Here is a 17,242-nt window from a genome sequence, read left to right as displayed (position 1 = left end):
TTGGCAAAACATGCTCATTTGCTTTCTTGCTAAGATTTGGAAAGAGAGTGAATTTGCATATTGCAATTAATGTCAATCCTTCCTGACGGCTGTACCAGAAGAGACAAATACACTTTGAATGTCATGGCTCTGCTGTTGTGATCAAACAGTGACTGTGTAGTGATCTGTCAGGAATGACCTGCTACAGAAACTATAAGCGTCTACTGGATAATTTCAGTTGTTTTACTTTCCTACTATCTTTGAGCTTGTAGTAGTAACCAGTGCTACACATTAAATCAAATGATAGTTAAGTGTGCAGTGTTTTGTGGTTCCTGACCAGCTGGTGATCCAGACTGAGGGAGCTGTTGTTCTTCTGAGAATCTGAGCGGGTGTCCAGAGCCGAGGGCAGCGCCAACGGGAGGGAGTGTCGGTTGGAGAGTTCCCTGACACCGGCTCGGATGTCCCCTCCCAGACTGGACACTTGGGAGGATGAGGACGACGAGGACGAGGAAGAGGAGGTGGGGGCCTTGGGAACAGGCCGGGAGTTCCAGTCGGCCAGCAGCCGGTTTGGAGGTGTAGGAGGGAGCTTATCTCGAGGGGGCTCCCCAGGAGTGCAGGGTAAGGGACGCCTCTGCAGCCGTCCATCGGGGCCCGCCCCAGAAGTGTGGGGTCGGTCTGGTGGAGGAGGAGGGGGAAGGTCCCTCAGCGCTGGGGGGAGGGGGAGAGGCTTGTCTTTGTGGTGAGATGCTGCCTGAGGGGACGAAACAGAGATGAAGGGAGCCCATTAAGACGACACACAGTGTAGATGTGAAATCCAACTCCGTGCGGTTGTCTTCCACACATAGATTATCCATTTAGTAGCGAAACCATTTGTGGCTACAATCAACAATAAACATTATTTAGATGAATACACCGACATCTGATGGGTATCTCATTTCCATTTATCTACATTTAGACCAAACTATTATTTTAATGTCCTCCCCTGCCTGAACAAGGTGTTACCTTGGTTGTGTATTTACCTTAGTGGTGACTCCGGGGCTGGAGGCACCAGTGGGGTTGGGCGTTCTGTGTGGTGGGAGCAGGTCTAGCCTTGGTGGCACAGGGGGGAGAGAGGACTGAGGAGCCATGGACATGGGTGACGGGGGCCGCTCCACCTGGATCACATTTACAACAGCAGAGCAGGACATACGTTCAATTCTGCTACATGGGAAACAACTTCACACAATCAGCTTTTGCTCCGGAGATGAACCACATGACGAATGCAGCTGCCGATGTGAGATGCAGCTAATGTTACATAACCACACTGAGTTTTGATGTAAACTATCAGTGTTGTGTACGGATTAAATGGAAAACACAGCACTACAGTGATCATCCTATTTCTCTTTGAATGGTCTGAGGTTATCTCTACCTAGAGCAGGATGACAGGGGTTTTTAAATCATATCATATAACGTATGATAATAACAACATTTCACATTGAAAGTGGCATTTGTTTCATTCAAATTTTTTAATAAAGAAAAAGACTATAGTTCTCATTGTATTGTATTATAATAATATTTGTAATCCCTTTACCTGATGACTGTTGCGTCTGATCTCGTCTTAACCTGCTGTTTATATTAGATTAGATTTGGTACTGGACTCGTTTGTATTGAAATGTATTTTACGCATCTCAATGAAATACACCGATTTTACAGGAGTAACTAAGAAAGTGGAACAAACACAAATCTACACAAAATACTTATGAAGCACAGCCAAGTACTTCACAGTGAACGAGTACATTTAACGATGTAGTAGTAGTCAAGGATGAGACAGAGACTGGGTCAGCAAACAAAGCCCAAGAAATTCCAGGGACCACATCAAAGGGTGTGTGATCTCAGGTATTCATCTACACTATAAGCAGACTAATGCACACAGAGCTCCTCCAGAGGCACATAAAAGATGCAGGGTAGGAGAATGCCCCACATATCAAACACCATGAAAGATGGAGCTGAAAGACTTCAGATATGAGCCGAGAGCTTGAAGTGCACAAAAAGTGAAAAGGGCAAAGCAGGGAGTGTTTTATCTGCACTGAGACGGGTCTCTCAGAAAAACAGAGAAGAGAGGAGGACAGCAGGAACCCATGAACAGCACCCAGGGAATCAAACCAACTCAACCAAGTGCTGCTGTGTTTTATCAGTGGAAAAAAAACAGCTCGCCCAGTGTCATGAATGGAAACTTTGAGCAAATCCTATTTGTCTCAATTATGTCATGGTCTTGGCACGGTCTTACCTTTGTGCAAGCAAGTTTGCTCATCATTAGGTGGGGGTCTTCAAGTCTGTCGTCATCGTCGTCGTCATAGCACGGTGATGGGGATCCTTCGGCACCGAACATGCCCCTGCAGGAGCCCCCGCTGTTGGGGTCCTTGGGGTCAAAAGGATCCACGACAATGGGCTCTGTACCCTTTATCTCACAGCGACAGAAGGGACAGCCCGTCCCCTGACCCTCTGATTCCTGGAACACAAGCAGATGCAGCAGCACACAGGAGATGAAAGCGGGTTGTGTGCTTCTATTTGCCTGTTATGTCTGTACACAAGGGCACTTCAACTGCAAGTTTTCCTCTTAACAGGTTTGAGTTATGGCACTTAACTCGGAGCAAGCAACCCACACAAACCCCTTCAATCCGCCCACTCTCTTACCTGCCAGGCAGTGAGACAGGAGGTGCACATGAGATGGCCACAGGGCTCAATCTTCACATCCTTGTCATTCTCCGCACAGATCTTACACAGCTGGAAAGTGGAGCCCATCTCACAATACAGCTCATATTGCTCCTGGGGGGGTAAAGAAAAAATGAGACAGATATGAGCCCACAGTTCCAAAACGCAGAGTAAAATGATACGATAATAACACCACCTGAGATCATTTCCAAAGAGCCTAGGAGGATCTGAAGCAGAGTCAAAGTGCGGGGGCGTGTTTTTAGTTTCTGTCCTGTCCTGTTCTCAAGCAAATTAATCTGTTCATAAAATCCCTCACAGAATTCTGAGCAGATATATAAACCTAACAAGTTTGAGACTGTTTAGGGTTCAACAAGGTGGATATTCTTTGACAATATTTTACAATTTACAGATAGGTTTTTTTCATATTCAAAAGGAGCCTTTTCATGTGATTACAGTATGACTCATTTCAGGCCAGATACGGATTTCCTGTTAAACTTAACAATTTAGACAGCCTGCACTGACAAAGGACCAATTTGTTTGACGCATATAACTTCTGCAGTGTGTCTTTTTAAAAAAAAATTTCTCTCCTTATTTTACACTCAAAGTCACGTCCTAACATTTTACTTGAGGTTAACTGTCACACTCTTAAAAAAGATGACTCAACATTAGAGCCTAAACATCCTGCATAAAATATTATAGAAGGTTAAGCAACAGTCCTCGTACTGCAAATGTTAATGCTTTGCCGTCTTCTCTGTATTTGCAGATTTACTTCACTATCTCTGTTCTTTCTAAACAAGGCGATCATTTTAGTCCAGTTTTCTTTAGAACTATGCTTCTGACCTTCGTACAGGAGGTTGTGTTTTCATTGACATTCGTCTGTTGGCATAATTACACAAAAACGAAACAAAACTTGGAAGGATGTGGTATGGGTCAGGGAAGAACCCATCAAATTGCGGATCCAGATCAGGGGGTAGATCAAGGATAACATTGTGAGATAGGGTGTTTTTAAACATCTATGTTGATTTCTCAGAGAATAATTCATGGGTCTTGATGGAAAAAAATCATGCATGTTTAGGGGACTGATGTTTATGAGTGTGAAAATCCATATAAAGATCTGCATCTAGTAAATTTAAATATGATTGTATATGGGGACTGTTGGGCGGTATGCGCTCTCTGACTGTCTTGTTCAAATCTATTCCTTATTCTGTTTCTTGAGCTCGCCCAACTCAGTTCCTGTGGGCTGACTTATCAAGTCTTCTACTTCTCCTTTCGGCTGTGCTCTGCACTGCCACATCACTTTTTTTCAACTTAGATCTTTCCTTTCTTGTGTGTCCACCCGAAAAAACCCAACAACATTTGACCTTTATAATAAAATGCCAAAGACCAACAGGTTTGTATAAGATATAAGAGACTGAGGATGCAGCCTGAGAAGCACACTGCTCTGACCTGTGTGACTTTGATGTGGTCTTGAGGCGAAGGCTCACACAGTCCTGTCAGGTCAGGGTTTTGCGTCCGGCCGTCAGGGAATAAATAGCTGCAGGAGCAGAGGAACATAAACTTAGAGGCTACACAGAGAAGTTCCCATTAGGTATCCTCGGGTAGTTCCACAGGCATTTTCCTTTAAAAGTTATCATCATCATTATTAGTTAGTATGATTGTACTGCATGCAACCTTAACAGGCAGAGGTAATGAAAACATCTGTTCAATCTATTAATGCAACGTGTATTAACGAACACTGAGTTGATGCATGAACAGTATGTGACCATTTCAAGTGGGTCACATGCTGTAATTATCATCTGATAAATGTTTTGTGCATGCAAGCGATTTACTGTATAGGATTTCCCAGTTTAAATTAGCACTTGATTACAGGTTGTGAAAGACCAACCACAGCTTTCATTAGACTAAAGAATCAACGCTGGCAAGAGAAGATGAGTTTCACGCCAGCCACGTAGACCACTGACTGAGCTGTATATTAGAAACCAACAGTTATATTCTGGTTATGATAACAGCAGAATTATGGGAACAAGCAATATGATATGGCTGGATTGGTTTAAGGCTGAGGGCAGATTCAGTTGTGGGATGTGAAACAGCTGCAGCCATGCGTGCCTTGTGGGGAGAGGAGAGAAAAGGAGAAATGACAAAAGAGCCCTACACATGAAAGGAAGTTTGACTTATATATCCTTTTTTTGAACTGCATCAAATGGAAGACTGAAACCCAGCCACAAAATGGCTGATCAGAGGTCCAGATGTAAACCCCCAAGAAAATGACAGATATAAGAGTGCCAAACAAAATGCCAGTGCACTTACAATCCTTCCCTGAAGCCATCTATGAGGGCCTGGAAGAGAGGTTTATTGTGAGGAATGGTCTGCAGTATGTTTCCATCTGCTGTCACGTAGCCGATCGCCCACTGGCCCAGCCGCGTACAACTCAGTCGGAAGATGTAACTGGGGAGGGACAAAAAAGGGTCACACGTTGTTACATTTAATATAGAGATCAAATAGCAGGGACTACAAATAGTCTTTGCAAATTGTGCACAAGAAGACACACATTCTTCGAGTATGCACATCACTTTTTATGAACCAAATTAAAGTATATATAGTAGGAACTATGCATGAAAATAGCCCCTCTGCAATTTAACCTAATGTGCATGATCATTGAAAATGGTCTGAACATGTATCACATGAAAAACTCATCAATGCTACAGGAAGTAGCCAGGATCAACCTGTGGCATGGTTGTGAGTTCCTTCATCAGTATTTGCAGGTAAGAAGGGTGCTATACTTTGCTGGTTCATCAGTCCATAGTCAGGTAAACTGGAATATGTTGAGGCTCTGCTGCCTGTGACGATGATATAGACAGAGAATGGAAAAGTAGGAGTGGCTATAAGAGGCTGCTTGAGTCTGACATGGGCCACTCACTTTATTATCTAATATTTCCTGGATGCTTATTTGTATGCATGAATAAAATGTACAAATTTGTATCAGGAAATTAACAAAATCAGCTCTAGGGGTTAACAACTCCCCGTGCAAAGCAGCCTGTCTTCGTTAGAGGCATTCAGGGCAAGCTTGAGACCACTGGCAACTGAGCATCACATTAATCGATCGATGCTGACACAAACATTTCCTGACGGGACAGGAGGGAGAATTTTCAAAGTACAATATTCAACTGCTAAAAGTTAAAAAGTTAAAACTTGCAATAATTTGTAGTGTCCAAATGCTGCACTCAAATTAGCCAATAACCACTCAGATGTCAACATGGCTGTACACAGGCCAGGCCTAAACAGTGACATCAGCCTTCAGTGTACAATCACACCATTGATGCTAGGTACCAGTACTGCAGTGTGCCACACACACAGAGAAGCATAATTGTCTGTGAAACCAAGACTGAACTTGAGCCCTGTCTGTAAGCATTGACAATTTGCATTTATATACAATGTGTTCATGTGCAGTGTAAGAGATGAGACTAAAATCTGTGATCTCAAGAGCGGGGGTGAAAATACGACCTGGGAACTACAGTGAACCACACTCCTGCCCACGGAAACACATGAACATGGTTTAACTGATGCATCGCATTACCAAAATTGGCTAAAATAACTGTCACTCACACTGCTCCAAGTACATGCTCCTGAAATTTGAATAGACTTCGAGGTACATTTGTCTACATTTGTGTGTCTCACCTGCCAGGCTTGTGAATGAACTTCTGTAGCCGTGCTTTGACCTCATCGTAGGTGAGGAAGGCCATGTACCCTGGGTGAGTAACTGCCAAGCTGTTCCAGTTTCGCAGCAGGGACGACCAAGGCTACACACACATACGCACGTACACACGCACACACGCACACACACACACACACACACACACGAGAGAGAGAGAGGGGAGAGTGACTCATCTGATGAGTGAGTGACTCGACACAGCAGTAACAGCAAGAGGAGAGTAATGGAGCAGCTTAAACATCAGTGTGATTTACAATGGTCATTTCAATCTGGGTCACACAACATAAAAAGGTTGTTTAAGCTGAATTTTCAACCCAGAACACAACTCATTTGACCTCATTTGGTATCATCCAGGGTCACAGAATTAGGAAGGTTAGATGGAAACTAGCAGACTGTTCACCATATTCTATATAAAGCGGGTGAAAGACAACTTTCTTTAAAGACTTCTTGACCCAAATCGATTCAAACCATTCTAACAGTTAAAGGTGAAGACTTAGATTTTTTTTTTTTAAATATATAATTCATAGTCCTCAAATGCACGTTGACCGAGTGCAGCAGTGAGTAATAGGTTCTGCAATTGCTCTCACCAATGTGTCTGGCGTGTGAAAGGAAGTACAATTAACACAACAGTGAAAATGAGCTGCACAGGTCAGAACCATGGTTACAACTATACAAGAGTTATTAATATATCAAATCACACCGTCTTTATTAGGCTGAATGACAAAGAGGGGTTGTTCTCTCCCTCTGTTATTTATGCACACAGGAAATGACAAGTCATAATCGTCTCCTTTACTGGGCTCCGGTTTGGATGCATCCTATGACCTTTGGTTTAATGTGATAACAGACTAGCTGTGTGGGTAAACAAATGTGTGCTCAGTAATGTTATATCCAGTACATGTATTTTTAGTTGCCTCTTGTCATTTGGACATCAGTTCACTGTAGACCAGCTCTGCGTACAGTTTACTGAGCAGAGCAAGCAAACACTGCTCAAAAATATTGGTTTATAATCACCATGGTATCCTTCAGCCCTAAGATACAGCATGAAATGAGACCTTTGAAGGGCCCTTAATGTAATAAAAAGCAGAGTCTACTGCATATCAAAGAGACAGCTTAAAATGGCCACAGGCTCACTTCCTCTTCTGAGTTTAAGGGCATTTAGAGGAGGTCTTTTTCTGTATGAGGGAGTGTCATAGGAAATGTCTGTAATCTGTTTAGGCTTCATTAAGCCTGTTGGTGCCCTGAACACAAGCAGCCAGAGATAATGCTACTGAGGGAGTAAATAACATACACTAATGCACACCAGATAAGATGCAAGAGGTTTTGGATAATGCAAATTAAAACAGCGAGTTAGGTTAACATAGGAAACACTTAAGTTTCTTTATAGTCTAAACGGTTTTCATTTAATAATATCTGATGCTGATATAACATGCTTGCATACAAAGGATAAGCTGAAGATGCTGCCTGATGAACTGCCCTTCTCATCCTCTACCACATTTTATCCATTGTCCTTTCTCCTGCTGCTTCATTCTATAATGATTAAAAAACAAATGGGCTGTTTCCTTCTGCCTTGTATATTTCATTACAAAGTATTAATGGTTGCCCTTTACATCAGTACATTTTGCAGCGTATGTGCAGTGTGCTTCTCCTGTGGTCAGTGTCAGAAAGTACAACCTCAGGGGAGAATATATAAAGAAGACTGTCCTTGAGAGGGATCTCAGTGTGACTTTAGATGGTGGAACACATACTTGTCTGGACCTTGTGAGGCAACAACAGACGACCATGGAAAAGGACAAAATCACTTTCAAACAGTTCTGTCTGCACTGTGTGAGCGGAGTCACAGAAAGTTCCAACTTCCGCTGCGTCTGACAGTGTGAATGTGTCAGCAGACGTCCTGCTAACGACTTGATAGAGTTAGCCGAAAAAAGATGTGGCAGATTAGTTTAAGTTCATTATGTGCAGCTTTAAATGAAATTTGTTTCCTTTACCAAGGAGAACAAACTTCCATGAATGACTGGCACTCTACGTCACTGTAATCCTTTTGCACATTTCTTCTCTAACTAACTCACAAGCGAATGATAAAACAAGGAGAGAAGGTGCAGAGTTTGACGTGGCGTGCGTGTTCCCTACCTGAAATAGCCTCGTGAAGATGTCAAACTCAAAAACAGAGATGTAGTCGTTGCAGGTGAGGTCTATGGTGGACTTGAGCGCCATGGCCTCCAGTCCCGAGCTGATGGGATGGAACTCGTGCAGAGACTGACGGAAGACCTTCCAAGGCACGATGGTCCTGTAACATACATCACAAAACACCAGATGACGACATTCCCTTGCAAACCCTGAAATCAAACATCGACCCCCCCAGACACACAGTCTTGATTTTAACTTGGGGTTAACTGGCCAGTTACATGATTCTTGAGTGCATCATGAGCAGTTTACTAACTATACAGAACCTGCATCTAACACACCAGTGAAACCTCTAAATATATAAACATGAACTACAGTTTCTGTCAAGATAAAACTATTATTTGACTATTTTTTTTATTAAAAAGAGGAAATGCCATTTGTTAAAAGACTATTTGAGCACATCCAAATCGAGGTCATGAAAACTGGCCTGATGTGATCTCTCTTAAACTTAAATGCACGCAAAGCATTACAGAACTTAGTTTTCCAATGGTGGTCCTATTTTTGGTCAGCTGCTGCATTGCTCCTATAAGATATGTAAACCCTACAGTTATCTAAACGGAGGAAATTCATGTATTATTATGTGGTATTGAGAAACCTAGCAATTTAACTGCCCCTGTAGTTCCACATGGCTGGTTTACTTTTGTGCTGCATTCAGTTTCAACCCAACTGGTATAGTATATGTGTTCCAACATTTTCATATCAAGGACATGAGGACATGCTTTTGGCCACAGACTTCTTCATTCAATGACCATACATTTGCCTGAGAGAAGATACTCATTATCTGTAACTACCGTAAAAGAAGAGCAAAGATGTCACTTAATATATAGTAATTATTTATTCTCTTACTGCGGTAACTTCTTATTAAGTGATGAAATAAACTCATTTTCTTGGGAAGGACCCCAAAGGGCTCCAGGATGCCACGGTGGAGCCACTGGAGAAATATACATTTATATGTGTAAATCAATTACTCACTTATCGCCAAAAGCATGTCTCCAGAACTCTGCAGCATCTGCCTTGGTGATGCGGAAGTTATCACCCTGAAACAGACCGTTTGGGAAGATGGCCTTCAGCTCAGCCAGCATGTGGCTGAAGATCAACGACAGCTTGGTGAGGTTCCGCCTGTGGAAGTTAAGAGTAGAGGGGAGAGGGTGAGAATTCACATTTCTCATTACACTGTGGTCACAGTGTCATCTAATGTAAATGGCAGCTGACAGTAATGTCCCTTGGCAGTTTGCTGGCCAATGAAAACACGCTTGGTGACAGTGGTGAAAATAAGTGATGCTACATGTTTTAAAGGAACACATTAGCAGACAGAACAGACGACTACAAACCCTCTCTCCCTGTGCACGTTTCAGACCGATGGCAAAGTCATTTCCCAATTCAGTGTCAATATTTTTTAATAGCAAATGTACTTCCATGTTGGTCTTTAAATGAGGCGTGGTCAAATGTGCATTACTATCTTGAGGCACTGAAAATCTACTGCGTGAGGGACCAAGAAAAAGTAGGTCTGAAATTAAAAGCACAGTTTTTCATTGTTACTTCAACAACAGTAATATACGACTACATTTAGGCAGATGCACAAAATGTTACACAGGAATGGGAGATGGCACTGTGATTGGTTTATTGCATGTTACTCCCAAAATAAACCTATTATTAATTAAGAGACTAAGTAAAAACCTTTGAACCATACACCTGGCACAGCAACATTAAGCACAAACGCGTTTTAGATCATGCACTCAGATAGTTAAAACAGAGCCCTGAATTAGAATTATTTATTTTGCTGTCACTTTTTGAGGCTATTTTTGGGGCTTGAACCTTTAGTTTAACAGTTAAGCATGAAAGGGGGGAGAGAGAGTGTGGGGAAAAGATATAGAACAGCACCAGGTCAGAAACCGAACCTGCGGGAGGACTCAAGGCTCTGACTTTTGAAAGATCACCTGGTTGAGTCGATGCCCCAAGTACAGTCACGAATTTAGTGCTGACACACACGTGGGGAAGCAATGTGAATGCTTAGCCTCAACTATTTACAAACATGGGATTTGAATGGAGACTGTTCAATTCCATAAGAATACCAAGCTATAGTTTGTAACAGGTTATAATTAGTGAAATATGTTGTCTGACAGATGGTAGTTAACAAAGGAGGCTCAACCCTGAAAATAAAGACTAAAATCTAGGTGTGTGCTTGCTGATTTTTCCCACTGAGATTGTCCTTGGATGCTTAATACAGAAATAGTTACAGGTCCGTGGAGACAACATAACAGTGTTAAAGGACACCCACATAATCATAGAGTCACTGAAATGTAGAGAGTAGCACATCCGAGAACACAGCTCTATTACCAGCTGCAAAAGGGTAGTCGACAAGCACAGTGGACAGGAAAGAGCTTAAGAGTAGGAAAGTAAAACAATTTAGCTCAGAGAAAGGGGCAGATGAAGAGAGGAGTACGATTGTGGACCAAAGTGTGAGAAAAGGAGACAAGAAAAAAGCTCCATTAAGCCCCAATCCCCTGCACCCCATCGCTGCATTGGAGGCGTGATGCTGAGAGAGCCATGATTTACGAGGGCAGCACAGAGTGAGATTGTGCTTGGCTGTTGGGCAGGGTGAATTGACATGCATGAGAGAGACAGCAATGAAAGCGTGGCTACGCTGCAGCTGCCCCATACTACACTACGCACCCTATGAGTGGAGCGAGGGGCGAGTGGAAAGAGTGAATGAGGGAGGAGGAGGACAGGGACTGAAGATAGATGAATGAAGATTAGTGTATGTTGAGACCCTGCCAAAATAGACCAGCACTTGTTGGTGTGATAGTTAACCTCAGAAACGTGTGTGAACTGCAATGAAGAATTAAATTTACACCCTCTCAGCCGTAAATGATCATCAAACAGAGAACACTTGTTGCTTGACGTCTAATCACTTCAACCGCGCTGCCCACTTAAAATCTACAGCAAAGACTTGGAGCCAGATGCATCAATTGTATTCTTTGAAGTCAGGGCTGCCCTCATCAGTGATGCAATGTGGAAAAACAAGATCATGGACTACTCTCAGCATTTCCCCTGCAGTCATAGTCGTGAACGATTTCCACCTTTATCTCGAGAATAAGCTGCCGTGAGTGATACTGCAGCTATCATCTCAGCAGGAGGTCCCCCCTGTTTCTCCTGCTTCCTGGCCCGACCGGCCTGACCGAGCCCTGGAGCTGCAGCCTCATCCATTCTCCTGTCAACCTCTCCCTACCCTGTGCTTTTATCAAAGTTACAACAGCCTCCCTCCAGCTCTACTTCCATCTACAAGGCAATCATAGGAAGACAGTTATCCTCTTTCGCACGTTTATGCGTGGAATTAATCTCTCCTCACTCTGAGCTTTCATTTCCACATCTAGGTTAGTTTACAGCGTTAGGAATACTCTTACCCACTCCCCATCGTCTCCAAACACGAAAGAGCTCCATGAGACTTTAAGCTTATAAAGTCTTCTCTTCAAACCTACCGTTTATTTTTATTACTAATTTACCAGTAAATGCTAATGATACGTTTGAAGACTCTCTCTTGGGGCCACATTTTCGGTGGGTGCAATATTCACAAAAATTCGGTGATCTGAAGAGACTGATGCCTGGGTGGATTTTACACGGATTCAAAGGGCCATTTTCTGGTTCGTATCTGGTCAGTATAAAGATTTTCTATAGGAAAATTTCAGTATGGCTGTAGCTCTGTGAGGTGGAGTAACATGTAACCACCAGCCATCCAGTTCAGCCAAACACACTGTGAACTAAACGTGTGTTCAGGAAAATTTTGCAAAAAACACAAACAGTCATGCATTCTTTTATAAGTTGGGCAAACTGAGGTCATGATGAGTTCAAATGCTTTTTTAAACTTCAAAAAATGTGTCCTTATCTGAATGAATTAATGTACAGAAATAAGTACAAAGACTGGATTTAGTGCATATGAGTGGAGACACACTGATTAACAGACCGAAAACAAATCAGCAAGCTACTATTTATTACTATTTTAAGGACACAAAACAAAGCAGTTAGGGCTGGGACTCACAATTACTTCAATTATTGGTTATTGTATGTGCTAAAATGTCAAAAGACTTTGAAATATCCATCACAATTTATTGACAGTCCAAAAACCAAAAATATTAAGTTTACAATGCAAAAATGACAAACTTTTAATGTTCTATTAAAGTAGCTGCTGATTACTTTTCCATTGTGAAATGATAAATCAATAAGACATTCAAACGGACACATTCAGACTTGATTTTGATGTAATCTTTTAGTTCCTTTATTAAAGCTGGAAGAGGCAAAAGCTCCATAGAGCTGCAGGATTGGCTGAAAATGCATTTGAAAGTGTCATTTGACACAAAGTAAAGCTTGGAAATAAACTATCATTGTTCATTAGGGGTTTAAAACTCACAAACTCATCTCAACTAGGCTCTGTTCACTCATGGTGGAGAAATTGAACACTGGCATCAGATTCACAGGGTGGTACAGCCGTCTCTGGCATGAGATTTGCCCAGTGAATGAGACTCTGTTGTGTCTGATTGTCTCTATGAGAGACTCAGTATTTCCAAAGGCTGAACAATATCTTCAAACTCAAAGTAAGATAGAGACTCAAATGTAATTGTACATGGCAGAGGAAGCCAATATCTTTAAGGATCTCTCTATCTCAATCCAGCCTTATCCTTCTCTGTCCGTCAATACCAGCTCTGTGTGCACTGGTATAATTGGTGTGTGTGTGTGTGTGTGTGTGTGTGTGTGTGTGTGTGTGTGTGTGTACCAATGCGCCAATAGCCTACCCATAGGTACAATTGTTACTGAAGTTGGTATTCTAACACTGACTTCAGACGCACGGAGCAGCCATCTGTCACTATCATTCTTAACCACAAGCACAGCAAAAAGCCAAACTTTTTTTTTTTTCCAGAACACTAGCTTTTTGTCCCCCTTCCCCCTCATGCTATAGATTGACCTCTGACCCTGCAGCTGGCTGCTCCCTTCCTGTTTCCTGCTGGCTGTGATAAAGTAGCTCAGCTAGCCAGCCAGCACCGCACTGCGCTAATGCACCGCAGCACAGCCAGCGAGGGACAACCTTAAAGAATGAGAGTCTGTCTGGACAGGCAGTCACAAGTAGCTGTAATATCATCATGCAGCTGTATTATCTTTTCTACATAACTTTTAAGTGAAAACAGATCAGGCATGAGCTGAGCCCTGTGACAATGCTACAAAAAGTGTATAAAAACAATTTATAAGATAAATGAAACCACATCAGTTCTAAGTTCCTTGATGATAACTACAATTCGATTTAATCAGAATTGGAAATGTAAGAACCGGCTGATTTTCTCAGTCTTACACAACCTTGAGCTATTTCTGCCTGTATAATGCAAACAATCAAATGATTAATTGAGAGTAAGTAGAAGATTAATCAATCAATTGTTGTCTGAGGAACACAGTGGCTTATTTGTTTGAAATTCTGGCTTACAATTTTACCCTCGTCATCACTTTATAAATTCAACTCCCCGGAACTGGCGTCATTCCAGATCTCCATCAGGAAACTGCCATGACAGCACACACAAACACACTTTCTGCTTCTTTAAACAAACTCCTAAATACATTAAGCTTGAGCTAGACCAACTTCTCAGAATGTGCATCTGAATTTTGATTCAATCTCACCTTCAAAGCTCGTGTTATTCTAAACAGTTCATGAGAGGCTTAAACTTATTGTAAAGGAGAAATGAATAGAATCAAAAACCAAAGGAAAATACCTCCGTAACTCTCTCAATACAGTTGAATTGTCATCTAAGTGCTTATATCTGAGCTCATTTATAAAACAGTGAGTGCTGGTTGTACCCTGAGAGGAGGAGGAGCTTGTGGCTTTCATCGTGCTATTGACGATAATCTAATAGTGTGAGAACTATATGAGTCGGCTGCTCAGTGGTACCACTACAACAGAAATAACCATGATGCTCTGCTATTTGTACGTGTGAAAATGTATCTGTGTATAGAGCCCTGCAAATATAACCAGGGGCCAGAAACACCCGCAGCAACTAAGGTGTGAAGTGAGTTTTCTATTCCCACGACTGATAACCCTTTAGCTGCTTCGCTAACCACTAAGAGCTTTGCTTACTTTACTCTGAACTCCATTAAAACCTACTAGCTCACCACTCCATGCCCCTGGCGGTGGCAGAGCAGAGAGAGGCAACGCTTTTCCCCCTTTAATTCATCTCAGTTTGTGGAGAGAGATGAGCCACAGAGATCTCACATCTTATTCGTATCTAAAAGCAGTGGTGTTAAACAGCACCGTGGGCGTCTCGGAGAGCGACGTTACAACAACACTGTAGATTCCATTTAATTTAGGCTCTTGAGTATGCAGAACATCAACCCGAGTGATATTTTGTAAGGTTCAGTGCAGTTCAAGGTTAAAAGGGTTTAATTAATACTCATTATTTTTCTGGGAAAGTGCACAGGTAAACAATAAATAAGTTGCAAAAAAAACTTGTGTGGCAGAACTTGAGAGTTTCACTTCCACAAGAAATAAAACACATGAACTACTCAACATTTCTTTGTTTTAGATCAGCAGGGGAAACAAAGGAGCTCTGCCTCAACCCAATCACAGAGCAGACCACTCTCTGGGTACAATCTCTACAATCTTAACAAATCAGGAGGTGATTTCCCACTGCAACACTGAAATATACATGAAACTGTCCATGTCTCAGATCAACGACAACTTTAATCTTTAATATCAAGCAAACCATGAGTGTATTTTCCTACTTTTAAACATGTAAGAGAGAAGGTGTGTGTGTGTATATGTGTATATATATATATATATATATATATACTTATTTTTTTCTATTTAATTAATCTTAGACTTATACCCATACTGTAATCACTGACAGTTTTACACCATTTTAATGCACCAATGCATTTGCACATGGCTGCATCCAACACTAAAAACACGGACGTTTCCTCCACGGTTAGAGCTGCAGTGATAAGATGGGTTTCCAGAGAGTCAAAGTGAGAGACTTTTGTTTCACATGGATGTCAGGTACATTTACAGAAAACAGGATATCATATCTTTGGATGGAGCTGTCCTGGTAAACCAAAATAGGGATGAGTGCAAATGACATTTGTAAATACCAGAGGTACTGTACCGTAAAATGACTTGTTTTTCTCTGTCGACAATGGAATGCCGACATCGATCATTGTCAACAACACGGATGCACTTTACTGTAAACAGCCCCAGAACGGGTTTCCTGCTGTGATCTTTTTTGTCCAGGTTTGACAACGGTAACAAGACGTGACCTGTGCAACAAATACAATTAACTCTATAACTGAGATCTATGTCCAAACAAGAAGCAGTCAGTAACAATGTCATAACATCAGACACAACAGTGCCATGCACCTGTTACAACGCACTCAAAGGAAGGCCTCATGCAAAGCGTGCACTTTACATCAGATAAAGATGCAAAAAGGGTTCTGGTCTTTTCCGAACCATGGTTTAGAAAAACTGTGTGTGTGTGTGTGTGTGTGTGGTATAAAGAAACTGAAATGATAATTGTTTTGGGGAGTTTTTCCATGACACCTGCAAAAGAAGCCTGAACAGTAGTTCAGCTGCAGAGAAGCCTGAAAGAGTCAAAGCTTGAGGAAGTTGTTCCTACCAACCATTGTAATAATATCACAGAAGCATGTCTGGAATGCATTTTTCTATTGTGCAAGGGATTGGAGCAATATGCTGTCAGTAAAGGAAGGTAGTGATGATGGAAGCAAATAAAGAAGGAAGGCTATCAGTAAAGTGTGGGACTAAAAGATGTGTGTATTCAACTGACCCACGAATATGGTTGCAACTAACTATTATGTTCATTAACCGTCAGTCTATCGATAGATGTCTCATTTAATTGATTAATCACTTCAGTCTTTAAAACGTCAGAAAATAATGAAAAATGCCTCGTTTTTCCAAGGTGGCATCTCCTGTTTTGTCCGAGCAGCAGTTCGGAACCTAAAGGTATGGAGTCTTCAATGATATAATGCCAAACTGGCTGCTGAAAATGAACATGCACTGTAAATGCTGTCCTCATGGCTGTGTGATCTGACCTGGATTTGAGGTGTTCATAGCTCAAAATAACATAATTAACAAAACATTTCTATGAGATGAGACGTTCTCCTCTTCCTCTCCTCTCCTGTTTTAATCCAGTTCACGATGGTGAGAATTAGAACCTAAAATTCCTGATGTGAAAATGTTGGCAGCACTCACAGTGAATTATTGCTTAAAAGAGCTTTAAAAACAAAGCCAACAGCCATAATGCTTTTCATGAGCTAGAGCTAAGGTGCGTAACGATTAGATATGAGTCAAATTAGACAGTAAAAGATATACAGCCATGCTACAAATACGATTTACAACAGATTATTAGCCTCCAGGTTTATCACTTTTTGCAGCGTAGGCTGTCCCACAGTGCAAATGCATCACCCTGCAGCCTATAAGCCCACCACTTCCTGTGACCAGCTGGACCTATCGACGGTGGTCAGGATGTGAAGGCAGCTTAGCCCATCAAGATGATCAAACAGTCTCTCACAGAGAGGTCAAAGCTGTATCCGGTTAGAGGAGAGTTAAAGGGTTTTTGAGAGGACACATTGATCAACCCGTCCACTGTATTACTCTGCTCAGAAGCTGCAGAATGTGTACTGTTTAACTTGAGCATG

General features: G+C 41.9%; 1 protein-coding gene across 2 annotated transcripts in view; it reads right to left on the bottom strand.

Moving 5' to 3' along the window:
* The window catches only part of cbl (Cbl proto-oncogene, E3 ubiquitin protein ligase), a 36,054-nt gene that overhangs the window by 5,991 nt on the left and 12,821 nt on the right, over nucleotides 1-17,242 (bottom strand). For both annotated transcript variants that reach the window (XM_034604601.1, XM_034604602.1), the window contains exons 3-11: nucleotides 9,533-9,679; nucleotides 8,507-8,663; nucleotides 6,346-6,467; nucleotides 4,978-5,115; nucleotides 4,117-4,204; nucleotides 2,653-2,784; nucleotides 2,246-2,467; nucleotides 999-1,133; nucleotides 317-730 (exon numbers count right to left, since the gene is read on the bottom strand). In XM_034604601.1, coding sequence (XP_034460492.1) covers nucleotides 317-730; nucleotides 999-1,133; nucleotides 2,246-2,467; nucleotides 2,653-2,784; nucleotides 4,117-4,204; nucleotides 4,978-5,115; nucleotides 6,346-6,467; nucleotides 8,507-8,663; nucleotides 9,533-9,679 — 1,555 coding nt within the window. The remainder of the gene's footprint in view (nucleotides 1-316; nucleotides 731-998; nucleotides 1,134-2,245; nucleotides 2,468-2,652; nucleotides 2,785-4,116; nucleotides 4,205-4,977; nucleotides 5,116-6,345; nucleotides 6,468-8,506; nucleotides 8,664-9,532; nucleotides 9,680-17,242) is intronic.

Source organism: Hippoglossus hippoglossus, chromosome 13, assembly GCF_009819705.1.
Source record: "Hippoglossus hippoglossus isolate fHipHip1 chromosome 13, fHipHip1.pri, whole genome shotgun sequence".
Classification (NCBI taxonomy): Eukaryota; Metazoa; Chordata; class Actinopteri; order Pleuronectiformes; family Pleuronectidae; genus Hippoglossus; species Hippoglossus hippoglossus.
The sequence above is the reverse complement of the archived record's forward strand: the minus strand, read 5'-3'. Positions and strand labels throughout refer to the sequence as shown.